This window comes from Eupeodes corollae, chromosome 1, assembly GCF_945859685.1.
Source record: "Eupeodes corollae chromosome 1, idEupCoro1.1, whole genome shotgun sequence".
Lineage (NCBI taxonomy): Eukaryota > Metazoa > Arthropoda > Insecta > Diptera > Syrphidae > Eupeodes > Eupeodes corollae.
In genome coordinates this window covers 220,816,047-220,839,342 of record NC_079147.1, presented here as the reverse complement: position 1 = coordinate 220,839,342, position 23,296 = coordinate 220,816,047, and the positions used below count along the sequence as shown (strand labels likewise).

The following is a 23,296-nucleotide window of genomic DNA, read 5'->3' as shown; positions in this document are numbered from 1 at the left end:
AAATACAGAGATTCGTTCGTTTGCCGTACTACGCGAATGTGGAATGCCTTACCACACTCTGTCTTTCCTAGTCATTGCAATATTCAGAAATTCAAACCGACATCTCCTTTTAAACCCTCTCTCCTCTTCCTAGTGCTCACACTGTGCCTCTGCATAATAAGGGTAATAATATCCCCTTGGGTGTGTGATTATTATACAAAAAACTAAAAAAATGTTATATTCTGTCCTTGTTGCCATTTTCTTTTCTTTTCCGCATTAAATCGGTCTATTTTTCGAATCCGAATGAAAGAAAAGACCACACTGATATCTTTCCATCCCGTCTACCGATTTGTCTTGCTTAGAAGGTTTGTAGGTTTTCGCGTTTTGTTAAAAAAAAAGTTGTCAATTGAATTATTCTAAGAAATTAACTAACAATTATCAAATATTTTGCATATGATGAAATAGTTTGACTTCGGAATCAATTTTAGTCAATACTAATTTTTAACAATTTTAGTAGTTAGTAGTTGAACTAACTTACTGAATGTTGAAAACAATATTTTCTGTGATATAAAACTAGTTTGAACCCAATATCTCAAATTTTTGAAAAGATATTTGAGTCGAAAATCAATAATGTTTTTTTTTAGGTTTTTATTTTTTATAAAAAACTGTCAATTCGATTTTTATCAAAGTTTCACCAGAAACTTCAAAAATATTTTTCTTAGTTGCAAACAATTGTTTTGGAGATAAAAAATCTTGTTCTGTTCGAAAAATATTCCACGTGTCAATTATTTCTTTTCCAGATTTTTTGGTTTGATTTATAAAAAAAAACGTTAATGGGATTTTTTTTACAAAAATATACTTGTTTGGTATATATAATATAAAATTTAATTCAAGTGCCCTTCTTGCATCTTTATGCATTATTATCTGTATAACATTTATGTGAAGTCCATACCTCTACTGGCTCTTGAGCTATCGACGACGAAAAGACTTCCAGAAAGTACGTATACACGCACGCACAGACATCTCTCTAAAAATATTTGATTAAGAATCTAGGGACCTTAAAACGTCGAGAAATGTGAAAATTTTCTATTCCACAAATCAGACCGATTACAATAACTTCCTATGGAAAGTTAATAAAATGAACAATAACATAAATTCAATATTTTAAAGACCACTTGAATTGTTTTCCATTGCAAAAACTACGTCAAAATACAAACATTTTGTTTTTTCATGATTAATTTGATATCAAAATACTTATTATAACTTGATACTTTGCTATATCCTTTAATAGCATTCAGAGAAATATAAGGTAGTATAAATAAGACTAAACAAACTTAGAACCACAGAACACTTGTGATCAAACAAATAATACTCGATGCACAAGAAAACAAAAATTATTAAATATTATTACGATAAGAAAAGTGAGTATACGCCGGGAGGCACTATCCTCGTTTTATCGTCATTTTAAAGAAAATAACTGAAAAACGCAAAACCTGATGTGATAGAAAAGTTTAAAGGCGAGATTCGAATTCAGGACATCTTAATCCTTTAAAAAAGTATTCTTTTGTTTGTACGACAGGAAACAAAATTAATTTTGTCTACAAATGCTATCTTTATCCCAGATAAAAATATCTTTCAAAAGTCTAATGACTATAAGTTTAATCTAAAACAGAACCGGAATCGTTAATCAGGGATACAAAAATCAACCAAAACCTACAAATTTGATTTTGATAGCCACTTCCCTACAAAGCGCTTTCGTTGCAATGATTACAGTTCCAAAACCCTTAAAAAAAGCTACATACATACACAGCTGGTCAAAAAAATAGGTGTGATGATTAATTTTTGTATTAATTAATTTTGTATTCCTTTTTTATGTTAAATATTAATTTTACGTAGATATTTCAAAAGCTCTTATATTAATTAAATAAAAAAACATTTTAAGGCTTTAAATTACATTACAATTATAGATAATATAGCCCCAAAACTGCAGATGGAGGTTTTTTCACTTGGACACAAAAATTGGTGCGTCTTCCTAAATAAGTAATATTATAATTTTTAACAATAATTTCTGTATCTGATTACAATTTTTGTTTTACTTACTTTAATAACCCGAGTATCCTCCATTATTATCCACAACTTTTTAAAGTCGTCACGGCATTGACTCTATTAACTTTTGGCATGTTTGCTGTGTATGGAATACCATTCTCTTTGAACCGCTTCCCACAATTGGTTTCCATTAGTGAAATATTGACCCCTAACTAACGCTTAAGCTCATTCCACAAGTTCTCAATAGGATTGAGATCAGGTGATTGACTTGGCCATGGGACAACTGATACTTGTTTCTCTCGAAACCAATCTTCCACAAGACCTGTGGTATGTTTGGGATTGTTGTTTTGGTGAAAGTGTCATCGCAGGGGCAAGTTTTCCTCAGAAAACGGTAACATGACATCTTCCAAAATATCACTATATCCGTATTTTGTTAAGATGTTATTCAAACGGAATATAGGACCTACACCGTACCAGGGAAAACAGCCCCACACCATTATATTCCCTCATGCGTGTTTAATAGTTTTCGGTGTATAACGGGGGTGGTAGTTCCTACCTTTTGGTCGCCTTAAATTGAGCCCAGAATCCGATAAATACAAATGCACTTTTGTTTCATCACTCCACAAGATTTTTCTCCATTTTTGTACGCCCTCTGGTCCTTTCCAATAAGCATGATTTAAGGCAAATATTTTCTGGACCTTATATTGCTAGCCCTAAGGAATGGAACTTTTCCGTCGATTCTTCCTGGGATATTCGAGTTCTTCTTCTTCAGATCGAGTGTGCTATGACCGCATTATCAATTTGAACACCTATGTATAGTCCTTGACGAAATAAAAGGATTAGATTTAGCTAGAAATAGTATGAGGCGGTCAGTGGTAGCTGATGTTTTTTTCGGCCGGCCTCTATTTTCGCGTATTCCTCTGGGCTTGAGTGCATTTGTTATTAAATTTTGAGATCTGCCTAGGACCTCCGCAATAAATTTTTAGGCCTTGCCCTCATCTCTTAATCGACGAACTAATTTCCATTCGATATTCAAACAGTAATGAATGAAAAACTATTGTTTGAAGGTAATAAAATTAAATAAAAACAACCCACTTCAAGAGTTTATACCATAAAATAAAGAATATTATATGAAGCTTGGATTTTATTTGGAGCGCACCTATTTTTATGGCCAACTTCTAGAACAAACAGAATGTTATTTCAACACAAATAACTTATCTGCTTAGCATTACATTACTTAAATGCAAAAAGTTTAGCATCCTCATAAAGACTGCTCTTTTGTTTTAAAAAATGTAGGTTGCATTGCTTGCATTAAAAATAACTGCTAATCAGCAAAAAGTCAAGGGTGGATATCAAAAATTTTCTCACACCCATTTTTTTGACCAGCTGTGAACTGCAAATCTTGGTAGTTTAAAAAAAGGAGGAATACCAACAATATTTATATTTACGATTCTCGTTGCAAATTATTAAACTGAATTGAGTTGATTAACCTTACACAGATGGAGCGAACTTTATGATAATCGAATTAGACTAGCAAAAATGCGATAATACTTATCACCTAAGTCGATCCCACTCTAGCTTTCATTTATAAACAATTTATTTAGTAGGTTTTTAACACTGGAACAACTTGATTGTTCTATATGGAAGTAATTATATACGTTTCTCTGTTTAGTTCATATTAATTGAAAAACGTGTCTTGTCTCTGAGGATCGAACCTGGGGGGGGAACGCATTACAGAGTAAGGCCCCTGGAATAAGTAACTTATGGAACCAATTCACTACGAATAAATTGCTTTGTATTTTAGATGTCCAATAAAAACTTTACTTTTTTGTTAGGATTAACATCCTAAACACATTTTGTGTCCATATTTTATTTTCAGTTTTACATTTTGTTAATAACTATTAATTTTACAATAATAAGAAAGTCATACAATAAATATGAATGCATTTTTTCCTAAATATGCTTGCCACTTATTTATTTTGATATTAAACATTTAAAACCTATGATGTTTCTTTTTTTCTCGATTTTGTTGGTAAATTAATGATATTTAAAAAAAAGACTGAACTTAAATGCTAAGTTCTCACATCAATAAAAGAAAAAGCATTATTTAGTGACGTTTATTGCCATTGATCGCGTCTATCGAAACATCTGCCAACTCTGGCGATACCGAGTCTTAATAAAAATCCAATTGTACACAAAAATTAAAATCAAATTTTGATCAAAAGGGGAATTGAAGTTGTAATGGAACAAGAAAAAAAAAAATAAAATGAGAGTTATAAAGCTAAATATTTGTATCTATATTTTGTTGTTGTTTTTTTTTTTTTTTTCTTTTTAATTATTATATATTTATGTTTTTTATATATAGTTGATCTTTTCCAATTTTATTTTTTATGTTGATAGATTTAAGTTTTGCATCTTTGCTGTGCTTCTGAAGAATCCAATTTTTGTAATTTGTTGAATCATTTCGACAGCCCAGGGTATGTGTGTCTTTGCTTAGTTTTTGCCATAGACATTCTCATCAGAGTATGCAATGTACAAGAAATAGTCTTCTTCATGGTGCTCCTAAAATAAAACCATAAACAATTTAAATTTAAAGAGAAATATATTTTAATAGTCTTACTAACCTGGTACAGTGAGCCCATTGTGGCTGATGTTGGTGGAATTACATTGTTGACAAAGAAGAAGAGAGCATCTTCTGGGCGGAGATGAATTCGTTTGCGGATTAAAAAGTAGAATTGTCCTACTGTTAAATCAGATGGGACTAAATACTTTTTCTTGTCCAAATCACCAATGCGGGCTTTTGGTGCCTTCTCTACTATAACCTTAAAATAAAACACAAAATAACTTTGAAATTGATTTGTTTTTCTCAATTTTCTTATTCGACAATCAAAAACTGAGACTCGTTGAGAAAGGCATCAAATTTGTAATCAAAAACGTTACAAATTCTTAACGGTATCGTTTTGATGTTATGTATGAAATATGTTTAAGTGTCTTTTACTTATACAAACAGATTTTTTTACCAAGAACTCACTAAATCAAGTTAGATTTAAGTTTTTTTTATTATCTTTGAACTAAATTAGTCAAACACTATTGTTTAACGGATAAGCTATTTCAGGTATAATATCCATACTGAAAGGATTGTAGGAAAAAAAAAACTATTTTAGCAGGTTTTGAAGAAATATTGTTAATATATATAGTTATGTCACAGACATACACCAATACCGTACCTACAATATCACTAAACGTGATGGACGGATACAGCCATCGAGGTATCGGCGCCGTCCAATATAAACAATCACTTCCGTCAATGACTATTGATACAAATCTTTAACACATAAAAATTCTTCCCAGCGAACAACATAAACAATTACTCGCTGTAAACATAAATGTGCTGACTCGCATATCTTATCGATTATGTCACCAGCATTCCCTAGATCATGTATTGATCTTATTTCAGAATACTGGAATGGGGCGGATTAGTTGGTAATAAATAAGCCTGTAACAGTCGATGAGATGTCTTTTTGCTTATCACTTCGTATAAGCCTATGGTTTCGCCCGACCCACGGTAAGGGACCAGAAGCTTTAATAAATTCATCTTTAAACTTATAATAATAAATTCATTGTCCCTGAATAAAATAGAATTTAAATAAAAGTTTAAAACCAAAAAATTCGTTTTGTGTTTTATTGAAACTTCCAAGTTTGGTGGGATTATAAATGTTTTTTTTTTTTAATCCTAGCGGGTAACTAAATGTTCACATAAAAATAATGCTCACAAGTTATTCGTGCTAGTCTCTTATCAAAGCTTTCGATAACCCTGTTTATTTATTTTTTTTTGGCAATTTTGGCTTAAAAATCCAGATTAGTTTTCTTTAAGAATGTATGAAGCTAACTTGTTTTTAAAGACAGGTTTCTAGCTTGAACATACTTAGTTAACAAATGTACATCCATATGTTTATTACAAAAATTAAATTAAGTACTACAAATTTTATTTCAAATGAAATGAATGTACCTCATTATAAAGAATACAATAAGCGTTTATTCCATGGCTGAAGGTTTTGTTTTAATTAAGTACCCAACTTATTTTATTGTTTTATTATACACTTTGTTTGTTTATTAATTTAATTATCTACCTACCCTTTCATAGTTATCTATACTACAAATTAGTTAGACATTGATAACACACACATTTATTTGATTACAAATTAAAACAAACAAGTGGTTCAAATAAGTATTCAAATTTGTTATCAATTTATTTCTGTGTATTGAATTATAAGTGGGGTTGAGGTAAACAGGTAAGCATCGATACAGATAAAAACAAAAATGTAAAAACAAAATATCCACAAACAAAGAATTGTTTGTCATTAAATATACAGTGACGGACAAAACAATGGGACCTCTTTTTATGTGTTCGATTCTCATAAAGACACTCAAATTTTTAAGGCCTTTTTTCTAAGTGATGAGCACTTTTTAAAATGTCGAATAGTTACGAAGATAATTTAAATAAAAGTATTTATTTAAGAATATACAAAAATAGAATATACATAGAAAATGTTAAAAAACGAGTAAAAAACAAGGGGACCACTTTTAAGTGCTGAAAATTTACTATAAGGTGGTTAAATTTAAATTACCCGTGTTTTGTTGGAAAATCTATGGAAAGTATAGTAGGATTTTACACGAATAACAAAAACAATATCCGTAGTATGAATACTACTGATAAAAGTTAAAGTAGAAACTTACTATGGATGGGTTTTTGACATTTATACGAGACTCCAATGGATATTGTGATTTCGTTCTCAAGTGTTGGTACGATTGATATTGCATTTGTATCTCGATGGCTGTGTTCGTTGAGTAGTTGTGCATTTGGAATCATGTGTTTTTTTTACATTGGGGAAACAAATCAATCTGTTACTGTTGATATTACTTAGTTTAGTTGATAAAAATGAACTAATTGGGCTTTTTTTGCAAAAGAAAACAATAGAAAAGATAATCAAGTTTTGCTATATGTTTCCACCAAAGGTTTATCTCAGTTTAGATTAAATAAATCTTTTTGGTGTTTCTACCGCGCCATATTGCATTATCTGTAAAATCAACTCCTTCACACAGGTTTTCTTCAGAAATGTTGACTCGACTTCTATCACCGACATATTCTGACAAATCTTCTTTCAGTTGTACCAATTTTTAAATACAAAAATTTGGCTACTGCTGATGCGTTTTCTTGGGAATTACTATACTGTTTAGAGAATGCCGAAAAAAACACGGGTGTTGTTATTGAGTTTTCTAGTGTTGGGAGACTTTTTAGTAATAATAACTATAATAGAGCGACTTAAAATTATCACAGCACGAGTATACTCCTGATTATTTTTGTATAGTTAAGTGGGGTATCAATAGAACAGGATTTATCACTACGGTAGTCGAAATTCACCCCTGTACACGTCTAAACAAGGTTTTTTAAAAAAAAATTAAATAGTACGTCATGCTAACAGAGAGAAACGCAACCACCCTGCTTAGGGAGCCTATACCATTTTGGGGTAGATGCGAGGTTCCGTATATGCCACATATCGTTTGCATTTGAATACTAGGAGACCTAGAAACTTTTTTGTTTGTCTTCATTTTTTTTTTATTTAAAAAGCACTTACCTTTAGTTCAATAAAGTTTTTTAAAGCATATGGCTCAAAGTCACCAAGGTTGCAAATTTCAAAATTGGTTTTATGACAAACAAAATTGCAAGCTTAAATGATGACTTTTAGCTTATACTGTTTTAAAATTTGTATTTCAATAAACTTTGACAGGGCAGCGCACAGAATTCTATACTTTATAGTATTAAATTAAAAATTCGGAAACTTTGTTCTAAGTTTGATAAAATCAACAAGAACAAAACAAAGCACATAATTTAAGCTTTGAAAAAAGCAATAATGAAAACAATACATATGTACACAATCTTCTAAAAGAAAAATAAGTCAAATCATGTCCGGGAACGTTCCCGAAATGACCGTTTACGAAATGACGATTTCAAATAAGAGCGCCCTTTGATTATACGGCGGCCATCTTAAATGCGACTTGACTTTGTCAATAGGAACATATTTGAGGTTTTTTTGTTATTTCGAGTCGTAAAAAAGAATTACATCAATTATTAAATGTAATAAATACGTTCACGGAATGGCGGACTATTGATGTACGCTCTACGAATAATGAATAGAAAGGTACTTAACATTTAGATATAATTTATTTCACGATAAATACTCTGACAGCCGGCTTTGTTATTGTTCTCTTCCTCGACTGACGTTTGACACCGAATGGCTGCATTTACTTACAATTATTTTTGATCGATTATCGATCAAACTATTTTTGCATTTTTATAGTTAAAAATAAATAATCTTTTAGTATCCTCTCTAAAACTACATTTTGTATAAAAAATACGGTGTATTGAGTAATGACAGGGTTTGAGTACCTTAAATTTTTCAATTATATTTGGACTTGTAGTTGAAGAATGTTGGTAGATTTTCTATGGGGCGACGTTCTTTTAGCACAGCACAAATTTCATTCAGATTTTTTTTACAGTTAGGAAGGGGTCTCAATACAACATGTTTTAAATATTAAGGCGAGGAAACAACTTTAAGTCATAGAAAAAAATATTTTCCCCTACTTTTTTGTATTGTATTTTTTGAGCCCAAAACAAGATTTTTTTTAATTGATAGCGCGGCGTACTAACAGCTAGGGATGTAACCCCCCTGCTTGGGATCACTATAGGATTTGGGGTGGGTGCGAGTTTGGGTATATGCAAAGTCCTTTTTGCATTTGAGCACTAAAATTAAAGAAATCCTCAAAAAAAAGCAACTATGGCAACATTGAACAAAAAACAGGGAAGAAATGTCAAAATCAACCATTTTTGCGTGTTTTGTATGTAAAAAAGTGAACTTTGAAAATTAATTAAAAATAGAAATAAATGTTTCCTCGCTCTAAAATTGCTATAGTTGCTATAGTTATTATTTATTTGCTGATTTTTGATTTTTATTTGGTGATTTTGAGCCATAAAAAATCTATAAAAATAATTTAATGAAATCCCAAAAAAAACTCAAGTATGGCAACAGTGAAACATAAAACAGGGCTGAAAAGTCTCATAAAAAAAGTAAAATTTGAAAATTAATTTAAAATACTAAGAAATGTTTTCTCGCCCTAAAATTCCGATAATTATTATTTATTACAAATATGTATGTATCAAATAAAAGAAAACGTGTGTAATAATTCGAACTCCGTTAAAGAAAAATTGAGGCAAATGTATCATTGACAGATAAGGCTTTAAATATTTGAAACAAGAAACAAGAAATGGTTCTATTGTTCTGACCGTCACTGCACCTAACTGTGCTACACTCTCACTATCAAACAATCTCACACAAAATTAACAAATAACAATAACAACAAAACAAGAAAAACAACAAATGCAATACAGGTGTGAGACAACAACAAAAGTCAGCTGCGCTGGACGCAGCGCCTATGTATATGTATGTATTTCATTTTCACACTTACACATTTGAGCTTCATTAAAAATTAATTATTTTCAAAAATTCAAAAAGTAGAAGAGGAGACACCTACATTATTTATGATTTAAGAAATCTTTAGCTCTGTTTTTGTTTTGGCAAATTTTCAGCAATATTATTGACCTTGCCGTTCTTACTTCTTCTTTTATTATTTTTAAGCAACAAACAGCTGAGGAAATTTGCATTTTTCTATTCGTCAAACAAAGCAAGTGAAGGAAAAGGGTAAGTGTCGAGCAGGGAGTGAGCCAACGTCACGAAATAGACAAATAAAATAGAAAGAAAACCAAATCTTGCAAAATGGAATCCAAATTATCTGACGAAGAGGAATACAAAAAATTAGCTTTTGTTACGACGCAATAAATCTTACACATTAATAATAACATTTGATCTTAATAAATTGTGAAATCACTAAAGCAAGTTCTCTTTTTTCCCAAAACAAGTGAATCATTTGAAAACAATAAAATTGAGGAAAAAAAAATAATCAGACAAAGAAAATGGTGATGGTGAGAAGAAAAAGTTTTTTTTTTATTATTTGACTCACTGGAACTCGGTCTGGGTATTTTCTGCGGATTTTGTCGCCCTCAGCCCGTCTCTTCTCGAATGGATGTTCTTCTTTATATTGGAATTTCATGTTTTTTAAATGTTCTAAAGGTGTTTTCTTTATGATAAATATTTGATAAAATCACAAGTTTTAGTTAATTCGTCGCACGTCGCACTTCTGTTTTTTGTAAAATTTTCTTCAAACTGATGAATTTCGATTTGAACGAAGATGAGACGACTCAAACACAACGAAACATTTTTCGGTTTCGAGAAGTTCTTGATTCAACAATATAGGGTAATGCCTCAATTGTTTGTAAAGAGATTGGAAATCCTACACCCCTAGTACATTTGGCATTTGTAATCGGGTTCAATTGTCCAATTCTTAAAGTGTGATTTTTCTGTGTGTACTTATACAATTCTGTGAATTGTATGATGATGAAATACAAATAAATAATATAAAGGGTTTAAGTTTTAGTGTAGTAGAAAGATTTCCCGGTGGTCAGAGAGAGAGAGAGATAGCAAGAGAAGAAGTGCAGAAAACTCTGGGTTTCATTTCCTGACAATAGATCAAGCAAAATGTAAGTAATTTCTAGAGTAATATAACATTAAAACAGTATTACAACATGGATGAAGTACAGCAATTTTGTAAACAAATAGAACAATACTAGTCTCGACATTTTTTCTTTGGTAAAAACGCTCTTTCAATGCAAGCTACCCTTAAAATACTAAGCGCGTGCGACTGGAAAACACTAAGTACATTTTTAGAAGTTATCTTCATAAACAGAATGCTTTTAGTAAGCGAATATGTTTAATTTGTAAATTTATCTATATAACTGTTTTCTATAAAAAACCGTTTATAAGAATTATAATTCTTCTCAACCAGGCTGACGGCATAGCCATAGCTTTAAAATTCATGTATAAATTTAAACTTAAACAATTATTGAAATAATAAATGACTTTGTTACTTACTTACTTACTTACTAGGTTCATCGGTTCTCCAAATACGAAAGAGCCATGCCTTGGTTACAGCTAGAGCTTCTAAAATTTGTACTCGCTGTAAAGCTAAATTGATCAAATAGCTCGATTTAGTCTTAAAGACATCATCGTCAAAAATGCTAGTCATATTTCAAAACATGTCATTGAGGTTGTGTATAGTTACAATGGCGCGTATTAATATAGAATTACTAAAGTCGTGATTTCTTGATCTATAGTTTAAGGCTTGTTGATTAAATAAACACAGCTCTTATTCATAGTCAATTTTCCTGATGTGTTTAGTAAAAAAGTAATTTATTAAGTTTATATAATGGAATGGATACAACACCCGAAATAGAATAACTGTTAATGGAAGGTGAAGTGAAATCCTGCTGTGGATAGGGATTTTGTTCGAGTATTGAAAGCAATTTTTAATATTTTGTATATTTGATCATTTTTTGAATCTCGATGGCTGTGATTGCAGAGTAGAATATCCAAAATACAAAACACTATGACGTAATTTTGAAACTGAAAATGAACTCTGTTATTTCACCAGAATTTCTTTTCAGATAGTTTTAAATAATTTGTATTGTACTTGTCTTTTTTTTGAGTTTACGAATAAAATTTTGCTTGATCTTTTTAATGTATTTCTTATTAGTCCTGGAGAATGTTGTATTGACTCCGTATGGACTGTATCAAAATAAGAATTTAAGACCTTACTTCTCATTCTGGTCTTCAACGTTGCTCAGCATAGATCCCATCTTTGATTTCATCCTTTTCTTTTTCATTATTGATTATTTTTCATTTTGTACGAACACATGTTTCATTTAAATACAATTTACAAATAAAAAATAAATACTCAAATGTAATATTGCATAAATGAGAGAGAGATCCAGGGCCTAATGACTTACAACTATCAACCATTCTTGAGTGCGATTATTGTCAGAAATCAAAAGGGCCTACAGTTTTTATGCCGAATCCAAACAGCTTATTTAAGAAAGCACTTTTCATCTTCGCATTAACAAAATTAACTGGCACAGGCAGAGATTAAACCAAAGATCTCTGGCATCATAATATAGACAAAACTACTTGGTTTGTTAGAGCCATGTCTTGGCTCGATTACTATATCTTCCTTATGAAATTGTTTCTCACCGAAAATCCAAACAGATCCCCAGATTTAAAAAGTCAAATGTCAAAGACATATTATTTATGATTGAATCCACATAATCTGGCACAAAGGCATTGAAACTATGATGGACTTAAATGTGGTTTCACCCAACCTTGGACAGAGCCTTTATTAACGGTGTACACTGTGGAGCTTTTAGTATGATAGTACAACAAAAGTAAGAGTATCTGCATCTGCATAATACAGGGGAATACAGCAGTGGTAATTACACGAGAACAACTCCTTCTTCTTTTCGGTCTTTTCTTTATAGCATCCATTTTGTGGAGAAATCAAATGTTGATACGTGTAAATCAACCATAAGTCTGGGCACTCACTTCGCAAATTAAGGTTTCTCGCAATTGCTAACGAAAGCAGCAACTTTTGGGATTGCTTAAATTGTGGTTTTTGTAAATATTAAGCTGCAATATGACAAACAATAAACTCTTCCTTTCATGAATGGAGTTAATTATTTAAAAACTTCATACATTAATTTTTATATTTTTATATGGCAAACGAAATACTACAATTTCCGCAACAAAATAGCGCAGCAGGTGAGTTCAAGCAACTAAAATCAAGTTGCGTGCAACGCTTAGTTGTTATGGTGGATTTACATTCGTCTTTATTTGCAGAAAAGTAGAAGATCTCAGCTATATTTTGAACACCGAAGCGAGACAGAATACACTCTATGTGTTTCTTTTTCGTCTCCATAACTTCCTATAATTTTTGCCGCAGCTGATTTTGACATTTTATTTCTTAATTTAAAAGCGAAAAATTTGAAAAAAAAAAAACAATTTTAAAAATTTGAAATCAAACCTTCTTCTCACATCTTTTTTATTTCAAGAAGACGAAATTGATTCCAAAAAACAAAAAAAAAGATTTTGGGTTCATCCATACCTTCGCAAAAGAAATGAAAGTGGTGCATTCGTGTCAGTGTTTGGGGAAATTGAGGCTATCAGTGACCCTTTGTTGTTCTTAAAATATTTGAGGACTACTTCTGCACAGCTGGAAGAACTTCTGCTTCTTGTTGGTCCTCAAATAAAAAAGGAATATGTCACACGAGAACCTATATGTCCGGAAATGCGCTTAGTCATTACTCTTCGGTAAGTTACTTTAAATTAGTTCTTAAGTTCTTATGCTTACTTTGCTCATTTTCTATAGTTATTTGGCAACTGGGGAATCTCAACAGAGCTTAGGGATTTGTTACAAGTGTTCGGCTTCTGTCGTTCATAATATTCTTTTCGAAACAACTGAAGTCATCACTAGAGCTTTTTGGAAAAAGGTTTTTCCAAGTTTGGAAAACACTACTTTCTTAAGAGTAGCAAAGGGCTTCGAAGATAAGTGGAACTTCCCAAATTGCATAGGCGCCCTCGATGGAAAACATATTATGATTCAGTCTCCACAACACTCTGGGTCAGAGTTTTTTAACTACAAGAAACACTACTCAATAGTTTTAATGGCATTGTGCGATGCCGATTATGCATTCTTGATGTGTGACGTAGGAGCGGCAGGAAGGCAGAGTGATGGTGGAATATTTAAGAACTCTGAGTTCGGAAAAAAGTTTTACTCCAACTCCATACAGTAATTTTTTCCTTTACAAACAAAGTTCAATTTAACAATTTTTGTATCATAATAGGATTCCGCCACCCCGAGATGTTACGGACAATTTTCAATGTGTTCCCTACGTCATTGTAGCCGACGATGCCTTCACATTAACAGAAAACATGTTGAAGCCATACAGCAAGAGGAACCTTACTGTGGAAGAAAGAATTTTCAACTATCGTCTGAGCAGAGCCAGAAGAGTAATCGAAAACTCTTTCGGAATTCTTGTTGCGAAATGGAGGATTTTCCGTACGTCGATTAATGCTGGCTTGAGTCTTATTGAACAAATTGTTCAATGTTGCGTCTGCCTACATAACTGGCTACGGCACCACAAGGGGAACCAGTATATCGAACCTGGTTTAATCGATCTGGATATTGAAGGCAGAGAAACAAGAGGAAGTTGGAGATTAGAGCCTACTAATATGGAACGTCTTCGCCCACTTACAGGGAACTCAGCAACAGCAGCAAAGCTACTACGAAACAGGTTCGCAAAGTATTTTGCTGGAGAAGGTGCTGTCAGCTGGCAATGTGAAAGGATATAAACGCTCGCGGTTCTTCAACATTTTCAGCTCTCAGCTCGGAGCCGGAGCTCTTTATTTAATATTAATTTTATGCAAAAAAAAAGGGTTAACAATTCAATAAAATTAACAAAAAAAAAACAAAACAAAATTTTCATTGCTTGGAACACATTTGTGGTACAAAAAATTAAATCCATAAATGTGTATGGTTTTCACAGAAAGCTTTTTTTAAACATAAAATAATGCCGCCTAGTCTGCACCTCGATCACGATTTCGGGCAACGAATCGATCGACCAGTTCAAAGAGTTCTTTGCGTAAAGCACGCTGCTCTAAATCCGGCAAGGACTCCATATCCTGTCGCACAAGTTCACACGTCAGAGTTGCGTATGTCTTTTCTTCTCTAGGTTTGTTTATCTCTTTTAATAGAGAAATCGCTTCCGACTGGAGCTTTTGTTGAACTTGATTAGAAGAATCTGTAAAATAGAAATAAAAGTTTGTAAAACAATCAAAGTTAAAGGTAGAAATTCAATATCAATTCGCAGTAGTGTTTCGCGCAATAAGCAAACATTGTTGTGGCGATTCGAAACTTACGATGATGGCAATTAAAATAATGATTTAATAACTTACACCTTGTTTACCCGGCCCTCATTCATTACAGTTTTTGTCCTATGATCAAAAAAAGTAAAGTTTTTAGTAAATACAAAATACAAATAGATCGTCACAACATACGCTCTTGGTGTTTGAGTGTCATCAAGGAATGCAAGCAGAATCGCATGCCTGTATTTTTTTGCGCCCCTGATCCACTCGGAATGTTTTTTGAACGGGTGTAATTAGTTTTAATGGAATCCCATCTTTTTCTAGTGCATTCCTTATGGTTGTGAGTTAATCCTAAAATTTTTATTTAAATGTTAATGACTATGATGGATGCAACTCAACTCAACACCTACCGATTTCAACCAATACTTTAGTCCAGTCACTGTTCCTTTCGACACGATTCCGATAATTTTTATCCTTTATATTCCAGAGAGAGGGGTACTTTTTTATTGTTTCAATTAAGAGTTCTTGGAAATAAAAACAAAGCAATCGTGCTTTTAGAGAATTTGAGAAAAATTGAAATAAAATAAATGATAAATAGTTAATCAAATAGATTTTGTCCTGGGTGAGTTCAAGGGTAGATATGAACATTATGTTTATATGTCTGATGAAAATGGTTATGTTATTAATACATTGAAGATTTCTATTACCAAAATTCCAAACCATTTTATCTGCTTTTGCGCTGCAGGTTACAAGTGGATTTGGTGTCTGGTCAGGTTGTTCCCAATTCTTCTGGACGACCAATGAAATTGTGACCAAATATTTTTTTAAATTAATTTCACATTGATTATGTTTTTGTTAAATATAAACTGACTGATTCAGAAAAAAAATAACATAATTAGTTTGGTGCATACCTGTTTTTTCTTCGGGAAATGATCTCTGGTCTTTCTCCTGGACTTGTGAAACTTCCCAGGAATTGGCAACTGGTTCGGGAAAAGGTGAAGGAGTTGGTGAGGCAAATTCTTCTTCATCCTCATAATAATTATGTAGAACTTCGTAGTCCGTGAAATCTGTTATGAAATAGAATACCTTACCTTAGATAAATCAAATAAAAACAACTTACCATCGTCCATAGTCAATTAGTTTAATTTTTTTGCAATTGAAAATTAGTAAATACGGATGATATGGCGATTTGTTCAGTTTTGACATTCGAAAAAAAAAAAAAACAATTTATAGGAAATCACATCGATACTCGAAATTTTGCTGAGCCCATGCACACTTTCATTAAAAGAAAGCAAACTTGCTATAATAAAGACGAACATGTTCATCTTTGCTATAACTTTATTATAGTGAAGATGTCTGCATTTTCATCTTTTCTCTCTATAAAACACACACATTTTTAGTGTTTGATATCCCTTTTGCACGCAGATCTGCAAATAAAGACGAATGTAAATCCACCATTAAGCAGCATTCACATGAGCGTGACCAACGTACGACGAATAAATTAAAAAATGTGAGTTTACAACGTTTGAAGACATATTTCCACACAAATACTTTACAAAACGATAGCAATATAGCTTTTATTTGATTTATGATGCACACTTTAACTTTTCAAAATCATATATCAATAAATTTAATAAAACAAATATATTCGTCACGAAAAAAATTGGTGTTGATACGAACTGTCAAACTTTATTAGCGTTCCACATTATCCACACTCGCAACGAATAAAATCATCAAGCGTACTTAATCTAAAAAAATCATTCTTTTTGTTGGTTTCGGTGGTGAATGGTGTTCGGCTGAGGCTCATTTACAACGAATTTATAACTCTCATGTGATAAAAATGTCAAAATCGATGTAATTCGTTCATTCGTTGGTCATTGGTTGTGCTCATGTGAATAGTGCTTTGGGCTGGGCGCGCACATGCAACTTTTTCAAACCAAATAGTTCGATCGTTAGTTACCCAAACATTGAGCACATAAACAGCTTTGAAAATTGATCAAAAAAATAAACCAATACACAGGAAACATTTATTCACCTTGACTAAATTTCTCTTTCTCTTGGACTTACAGACAATTATTGAACGATTTAGTTGAATATCCGCGCAGTTACCTATAATTCCTTGTGACACAAACTAAAGAATTGGTTCGAGGTGATCAAAACACAAACTAAAAAGTTGCTCGAACGGGCGGCAGAATGGTTTCTGCAGGTGTGCGGACTCCCATATAAGTCTATAGTGCTCAGTTTAGAAACCAAACAGTTTCGAAACTAAAAGTTGCATGTGTGCGCCTAGCCTTACTAAGCAAGTCCAGAATTAACGATGTTCAAAAATAAATCAAAACCTAATTTTAGGGATTAGCCTGTGGCCTTACTGTAAACGTAGGAAATGCTGTGTTTAAATAGATGTTACCACAGCCTAATGTCAAATATGATTGATTTGTTTGTAAGCTTTTTTGGTAATCGCTCAACCACTTGCACGAAGAAAATCGTCCTCGAAGGCCTTAAAATCTTCTTTTATCATGTCCACGATCATTTCCTCATCAGAATTTCAACCACACTTCCAATGTCTCTTAGAGCCTTCATTTTAGCATTGCTTCTTCTGGCTGCCCTGGTTCTCATACTATTGTTGGCATTGACTTCTAGAGTTTGACTGTTTGTAGCCAATTCCGAGTTGTTGTTATCTATTCCTTAACGCCACTAGCTTCTAGGTTCAGAGGAAATATTGATTTGTGTGTTTTGTTTATTTGGTCAAACTTTATAATAGTATCTGCCCTTAGTTTCTTTTTTGAAGTAAAGAAACACCAGATGGTGTTTGAAAATAATATGTTCCTCCAAACCTACAAGGGGGCAAGTATAGCTTAATAGTTGGAATCACTTTTTAGGGGGGTTTTGTATAATATCGTTCCTCTTATCATCTTCTCTGGTTAAGATCAGTTTTTCCATCGTTCGTGTTTTATATTTTCTTTTTTGTTCGTCTAAAACATAATTTTTTTCAAAAATTTTCTTTGATCTCTTATTCAAAAGTTCTGATATTTTTTGATATTCAAAAGGAGGAAGGACCACGTAAAATGTACAATTTGGAAACATAAGAATATTTGTTTTCTTTAACCTGTCATCATTTAAAGCATAATTGAAAGAGAACATAGCCTACTAAACAAAGCTGGGAAATTGACTAAAAATAAAAGCTATGTTTATTTACAAGCTCAAAACCATAGATTACAAAATTGCAACCTTAGTAATTCTCAATGAATCCGCCCCAATAACTTTAAGTTGCCTAGTAGTCGGTCTACAAAAAAAACCAATATATTTTTTACGGAAACAACTCAAAGTTTCACAGAGGATTTTTTATACACCCCTTTTATCAAAAATAAAAAAAAAGATTATTTCTGTTTACTAGAGAATAAAGTACTATTCACATGAGCACGACCAACGACCAACGAATGAACGAATATTCGTCGATTTTGACGTTTCTTTCACATGAGAGTTTTTAATTCGTCGCGAATGAAGCCACAGCCGAACACCACCGAAACCAAAACAAGAATAATTTTTTAGGTTAAGTACGCGCGATTATTTTATTCGTTGCGAGTGTGGATAATGTGGAACGCGAATAAAGTTTGACAGTTCGTATAAACTATAATTTTTTTCGCGACGAATAAATTTGTTTTCTTAAATTTATTAATACATTATAATGTAAAGTAAAAGTATGTATCATAAATCAAATACAAACTATATTGTTATCGTTTTGTTAAGAATTTGTGTGGAAATATGTCTTCAAAAGTATATAAACTCACATTTTGTAATTCATTCGTCGTTCGTTGGTCGCGCTCATGTGAATACTATTTAACATAAGGTTGTTGGAAACAGGAAACTTACTTTACACTAGTGTGTGTCCAGCTTAACATAAGTGATGTTAGCTAGACATTAGCTAACGAACACACCCGAAAACAAGCGATACTCGAACCTGTCAAACAATTCTCCATTTTCGACTCTCGAACCTCTTGTCAACTTCCCCAAACCCGGATGACGTTCTTTTTCTATTGTGGTGTTAGCGATTTAACATGGCACCTACAGTAAGTTTTTTGAAAATTATTTATTTCCCCAAGAAATAACGTGAATATTCTTAAAATAACAATTATTACGTGCGACTAAATATAAGTGCTAATGGATTTTATCAATTTTTGCAAGAAACTTCCTCCGATGTCGTTAATATAATAGGATTAACTTGTGCTGGGAATTGAGTACAAAAATTCTTTATGTTTACTACGATTTGAAAAATGTTGTATTAGAAGTGTTCACGTTATCTCGGTCGACTATTGTTATATGAAAGTTTATAACACTAAACTTCTTTTCCACAGGCTAAAACTAGTAAAGGTGAAAAGCCAGCCGCCAAGGCTGCCGCTGATAAACCAAAACCCGCCGCCGCTGGTGGAGACAAAACCGCCAAGGGCAAGGTTGAAAAGAAGGCCCCTGAAGCAAAACCAGCCGCTGCCAAGACCGTAAAGAAGGCACCAGAGGCTGCCAAGGAAGTTAAGGCAGCAGCAGCTGCCGCTCCCAAAGCTGCCCCAAAGAAGGCCGCAGCTGAACCAGCAAAGAAGGCTGCAGCTCCAGCTAAGAAGGACGCAAAGAAGGCTGACGCACCAAAGGATGCTAAGAAGCCAGCTGCTGAAAAGCCAGCCGCTAAAGCTGCTGCTCCAGCTGCAGCTGCTGCCGCACCAGCCAAGAAGCCCGCTGATGCTGCTGCTCCTAAAGTTGAGAAGCCACACAAGGCTGCCGCTCCAAAACCAGTTGCTGCCGCCAAGCCCGCCAAGAAGACAGGAGTAGCTGCCGCTGCTGCTGCCGCCACTGGCAAGGGCCGTGTCACCAAGAAGCAAGTTCTCCGAGGCAAGGGATTGAAGAAGAAGAAGGTCTCCCTCCGTTTTGGCATTGACTGCACCAACATTGCCGAGGACAACATCATGGATGTGGCCGACTTTGTAAGTACATTCATCTTATTATAGTCTACTTCACCCAATCCACGATTGACTGGTTTCCTGGATTCGAATTCCTCAATCCAGGTGACAGTGTATAAGAAGTGGAAGAAAAAGTGTTCAATTTTTTAGCCATCTAGATTTGTCCTTTCTAATTGGCCTAACAGTGAATGTACAATTTTATTTCTACGAATAATTGTTGACTTTTGAGAGACAGGAAGAGGATAATAGTTCTCCGTATGCTTAACATGGTTCCTAATCGAAGGGTATTCTTCACTTATTGAACTTTTGAGGGTGCGTCTTTGAATGCAATCAAGTTGCTCTTGGTCCACGACTGATTTGTTTCCAGGGAGTGAACTTCTCGCCCTGGGGACAGTGTACTCAGTGGAAAAACAAAGTGTTCGCATTTTTAGTCATTTAGATTGCTCCTTTCTAATTGGCCTAACACCGGACATACAATGAACTCGTTTTTACAATGATGACTTCCAATCTGGTTTATATTTGTGCAAAACCTTCTAGTTGTACCAACTTAACTAAACTGAGCTTTCCAAGGGTGTTAGAACCTTATTTGTGTAGCTAGTTGCTTTTATCCACGACTGATTTGTTTCCAGGGAGTGACCTTCTCGCCTTGGGGACAGTGTACTCAGTGGAAGAAAGAAGTGTTCGCATTTTTAGCCATCTAGATTATACCTTTCTAATTGGCCTAACAGTGAACATACAAGTTTCTAATTACTTTCAATTTACTTCCAAGTTTTGAAATGCCTCAATTTATTAAACAACATAAAGTTAACTAGTTTTTCCCAGAGTTGTCTGGGGGGACATTGCATTAAGTACCTCCGCACTGAAGCCATTTTAGACAGTAATCATTTTTTTCTCTTAAATAAGCTTTTGTTCTGTGTAACTTGCTTATTTACATAAAATTAACACTTATTTGTTTTTATTTATTTTTTCAGGAAAAGTACATCAAGGCTCGCCTAAAGGTCAATGGCAAAGTTAACAACTTGGGCAACAATGTGACCCTAGAGCGTAACAAGATGAAAGTCTTTGTTAACTCCGATGTGCACTTTGCCAAGCGCTACCTCAAGTACTTGACCAAGAAGTATTTGAAGAAGAACAGTCTGCGTGATTGGATCCGTGTGGTTGCCAATGAGAAGGACTCGTACGAACTACGTTACTTCAGAATAAGTTCCAATGACGATGACGAAGAAGACGCAGAGTAAGGCGGGTGTACATTTAGTTGGGATTTTTTTTTATAATAAAAAGAACTATAAAAATGAATAAATAACAAAAAACTAGAAGACATTTTTTTTGGCCATAAGATTTTGATTGGTCGTTAAGGTTTAGGGGATAGGAGCGTTAGCATAAATTTGTAGGTCGGACAGTGGAGAAAATAAATGTTTGGTTAAACTGCACACACTCCGCGTAAATGGAATAGCACAAACATTTTCGAATATACTTTGTACATGTTTTCCAAATATTGATGGTTATTGTGCCATCTTTTGAATGAATTTTTTGAGTCAGTCTACGGCATAGGTAAAGTCAGAGATGGAGGGGACCTACAGTTAAAAACCGAATCCGAACGGCTAATTTGAGAAAACGCAATTCAAGACAATAATTACTCTTTGAGAATTTGTCAATTCCTCGCAAGAGACAGTACCCGTGAAAAAACTTTAGATGGCATAGGCAGGGATCGAAACCAAGGTCTCTGGCATGACAGCCCAACGCACTAACCATCATGCCACGGGTACTTCTTTTTTTTATATATTCCAAAGAAATTTCGCTCCATGCCAACTTAATCGCAGAAATTAAGAATTCTTTGTCTTTTCGTAAAATGTTAGAATCACGTATTTCATCATAATCGGAAACTTACGAACCCTAAAATATCGTGTTACAAAGTCCGTAATGCAGAATTGTATGTATAAGACTTTCCATTACGAGAGTATTTGGTAACATGTAGTTCTTTTTGGGTTTGTAAATGTTTCTGATTACGATTGAATTCGTGATAGGAAACAATATTTAGTAATACTTTCCTTTACACCCAGTTGCAGTTATTTTTGATGTAGCGACCTCAAGCTCAACTGTTCAATAATAACTGACAACTTTTCATACCACAACACATCCTTCACGCCAATTTTGAAGCTTCAAACACCTTTTTATTTTCTCAAATCGTGAAAATAAAAGTTGGATTCAACAGGACAGTTGGATTCCGACTTAAATAGCATTGTACAATAGGGAATAAAAAACCTTGCTGACTTGTATCGTTAAAGCGAGATATACCCCCTTTGCCATTATCCATGGATTGCACTTGCCTCAATGAGACATCTCGATATTCTCGGTATGTGTGTCATCAACCACCTCTTGCGGAACGATCACATACGCGATGTCACCAAAAATTCCGCAAGATGTTTGTGTTTCTTCAGGCTATAAAAGAAATATTTCACTTTTGATGTGGCTGTTATCTACAAAACTTATATATGTACGTCCAAAGCTTGAGTATAAATCCCATATCTGGGCTTATGCTCCGTCAACTTACTGAAGCCTCTTGGATAGTATTGAACGTGGAGCATTTAAATTGATAGGTGATAACATCATCATAAGTTCATTCACTTCGCTTGAACATCGTCGTAAGCTTTCTTGTCTAAACCTTTCTTACCGTTATTTTAACGGCTTATGCTCTAGTGAAAGGGCCAGGTGCATTCCTTCCCTTAAACAGTTCAACCGTAATACTCGCGCTTCTAGGAATGCTCATCAGTATACCCTCGAGTCAAACTTCGGCGTACTATAAAATACAGAGATTCGTTCTTTAGCCGTACTACGTGAATGTGGAATGCCTCACCACACTGTTTATCCAAGTCATTGCAATATTCAGGAATTCAAAACCAATGTGCAGCCATCTCCTTTCAAACCCTATCTCCTCTTCCTATTGCTCACACTGTATCCAGTTAGGTTTTATTCGAGTTTAACTCTTTAAATAGTGCTAAAGAAGTTATATGTACCATTTCCAGAAATTGAATTTGAGTTAATTTAAGTAGTCCGAGACTTAAAAACGCTCATAAAGAACAATACCATAATTTTTGGTGGACCTATTCAATTGATTCAAAAAAAGCTTCTGTTTTGGATATGAAACAATTTGCAAGTATGCCCAGTTTTATTTGGATAATTTGTTTCTTAAACATCAAAGATTGCTTAGAACTCCTTCGGAATGTCCAATCAGCTTTTGTTTTGTATAACTTGCTTTTTTACATCTGAGCATCAACAGATTACACAAAACCATCAATATTCGGATATAAAGTATTTGTTTGTTGTTTATTGTAATCTTCTTTAAAAATTAACAATTATTAAATGGTTATATTATTATTTTTTTTAATTTATGGTTAGTTGAATTAATTTTTGTTTTTAAAAATTATACCTGTATTAATATTTAAAAAGTTCGTTAACAAG

General features: G+C 33.4%; 4 protein-coding genes across 7 annotated transcripts in view; 2 read left to right on the top strand and 2 right to left on the bottom strand.

Annotated features, from left to right (window-relative positions):
• Positions 1-3,844: 3,844 nt before the first annotated feature.
• Positions 3,845-23,296, bottom strand: part of LOC129943148 (gamma-aminobutyric acid receptor-associated protein) — a 351,335-nt gene continuing 331,883 nt past the window's right edge. For 3 of the 4 annotated variants that reach the window (XM_056052402.1, XM_056052401.1, XM_056052403.1), the window contains exons 2-4: positions 10,102-10,198; positions 4,650-4,847; positions 3,845-4,587 (exon numbers count right to left, since the gene is read on the bottom strand). In XM_056052402.1, coding sequence (XP_055908377.1) covers positions 4,519-4,587; positions 4,650-4,847; positions 10,102-10,191 — 357 coding nt within the window. In that variant the 5' untranslated portion in view covers positions 10,192-10,198 and the 3' untranslated portion in view covers positions 3,845-4,518. Of the gene's footprint in view, positions 4,588-4,649; positions 4,848-10,101; positions 10,308-23,296 lie in introns of those variants that run through there. The other variant, XM_056052400.1, reaches the window with a different exon arrangement.
• Positions 13,053-14,471, top strand: LOC129943141 (uncharacterized). Its single transcript, XM_056052394.1, has 3 exons — positions 13,053-13,337; positions 13,396-13,815; positions 13,871-14,471. The coding sequence occupies exons 1-3, from the start codon at positions 13,315-13,317 to the stop codon at positions 14,376-14,378; spliced, it is 951 nt and encodes a 316-aa protein (XP_055908369.1). The 5' UTR covers positions 13,053-13,314; the 3' UTR covers positions 14,379-14,471.
• LOC129943146 (uncharacterized) lies at positions 14,604-16,022 on the bottom strand. Its single transcript, XM_056052399.1, has 3 exons — positions 16,012-16,022; positions 15,803-15,958; positions 14,604-14,827 (listed from the first exon to the last, which is right to left on the bottom strand). The coding sequence occupies exons 1-3, from the start codon at positions 16,019-16,021 to the stop codon at positions 14,604-14,606; spliced, it is 390 nt and encodes a 129-aa protein (XP_055908374.1). The 5' UTR covers position 16,022.
• LOC129943142 (60S ribosomal protein L22) lies at positions 18,877-21,153 on the top strand. Its single transcript, XM_056052395.1, has 3 exons — positions 18,877-18,958; positions 19,244-19,861; positions 20,809-21,153. The coding sequence occupies exons 1-3, from the start codon at positions 18,947-18,949 to the stop codon at positions 21,073-21,075; spliced, it is 897 nt and encodes a 298-aa protein (XP_055908370.1). The 5' UTR covers positions 18,877-18,946; the 3' UTR covers positions 21,076-21,153.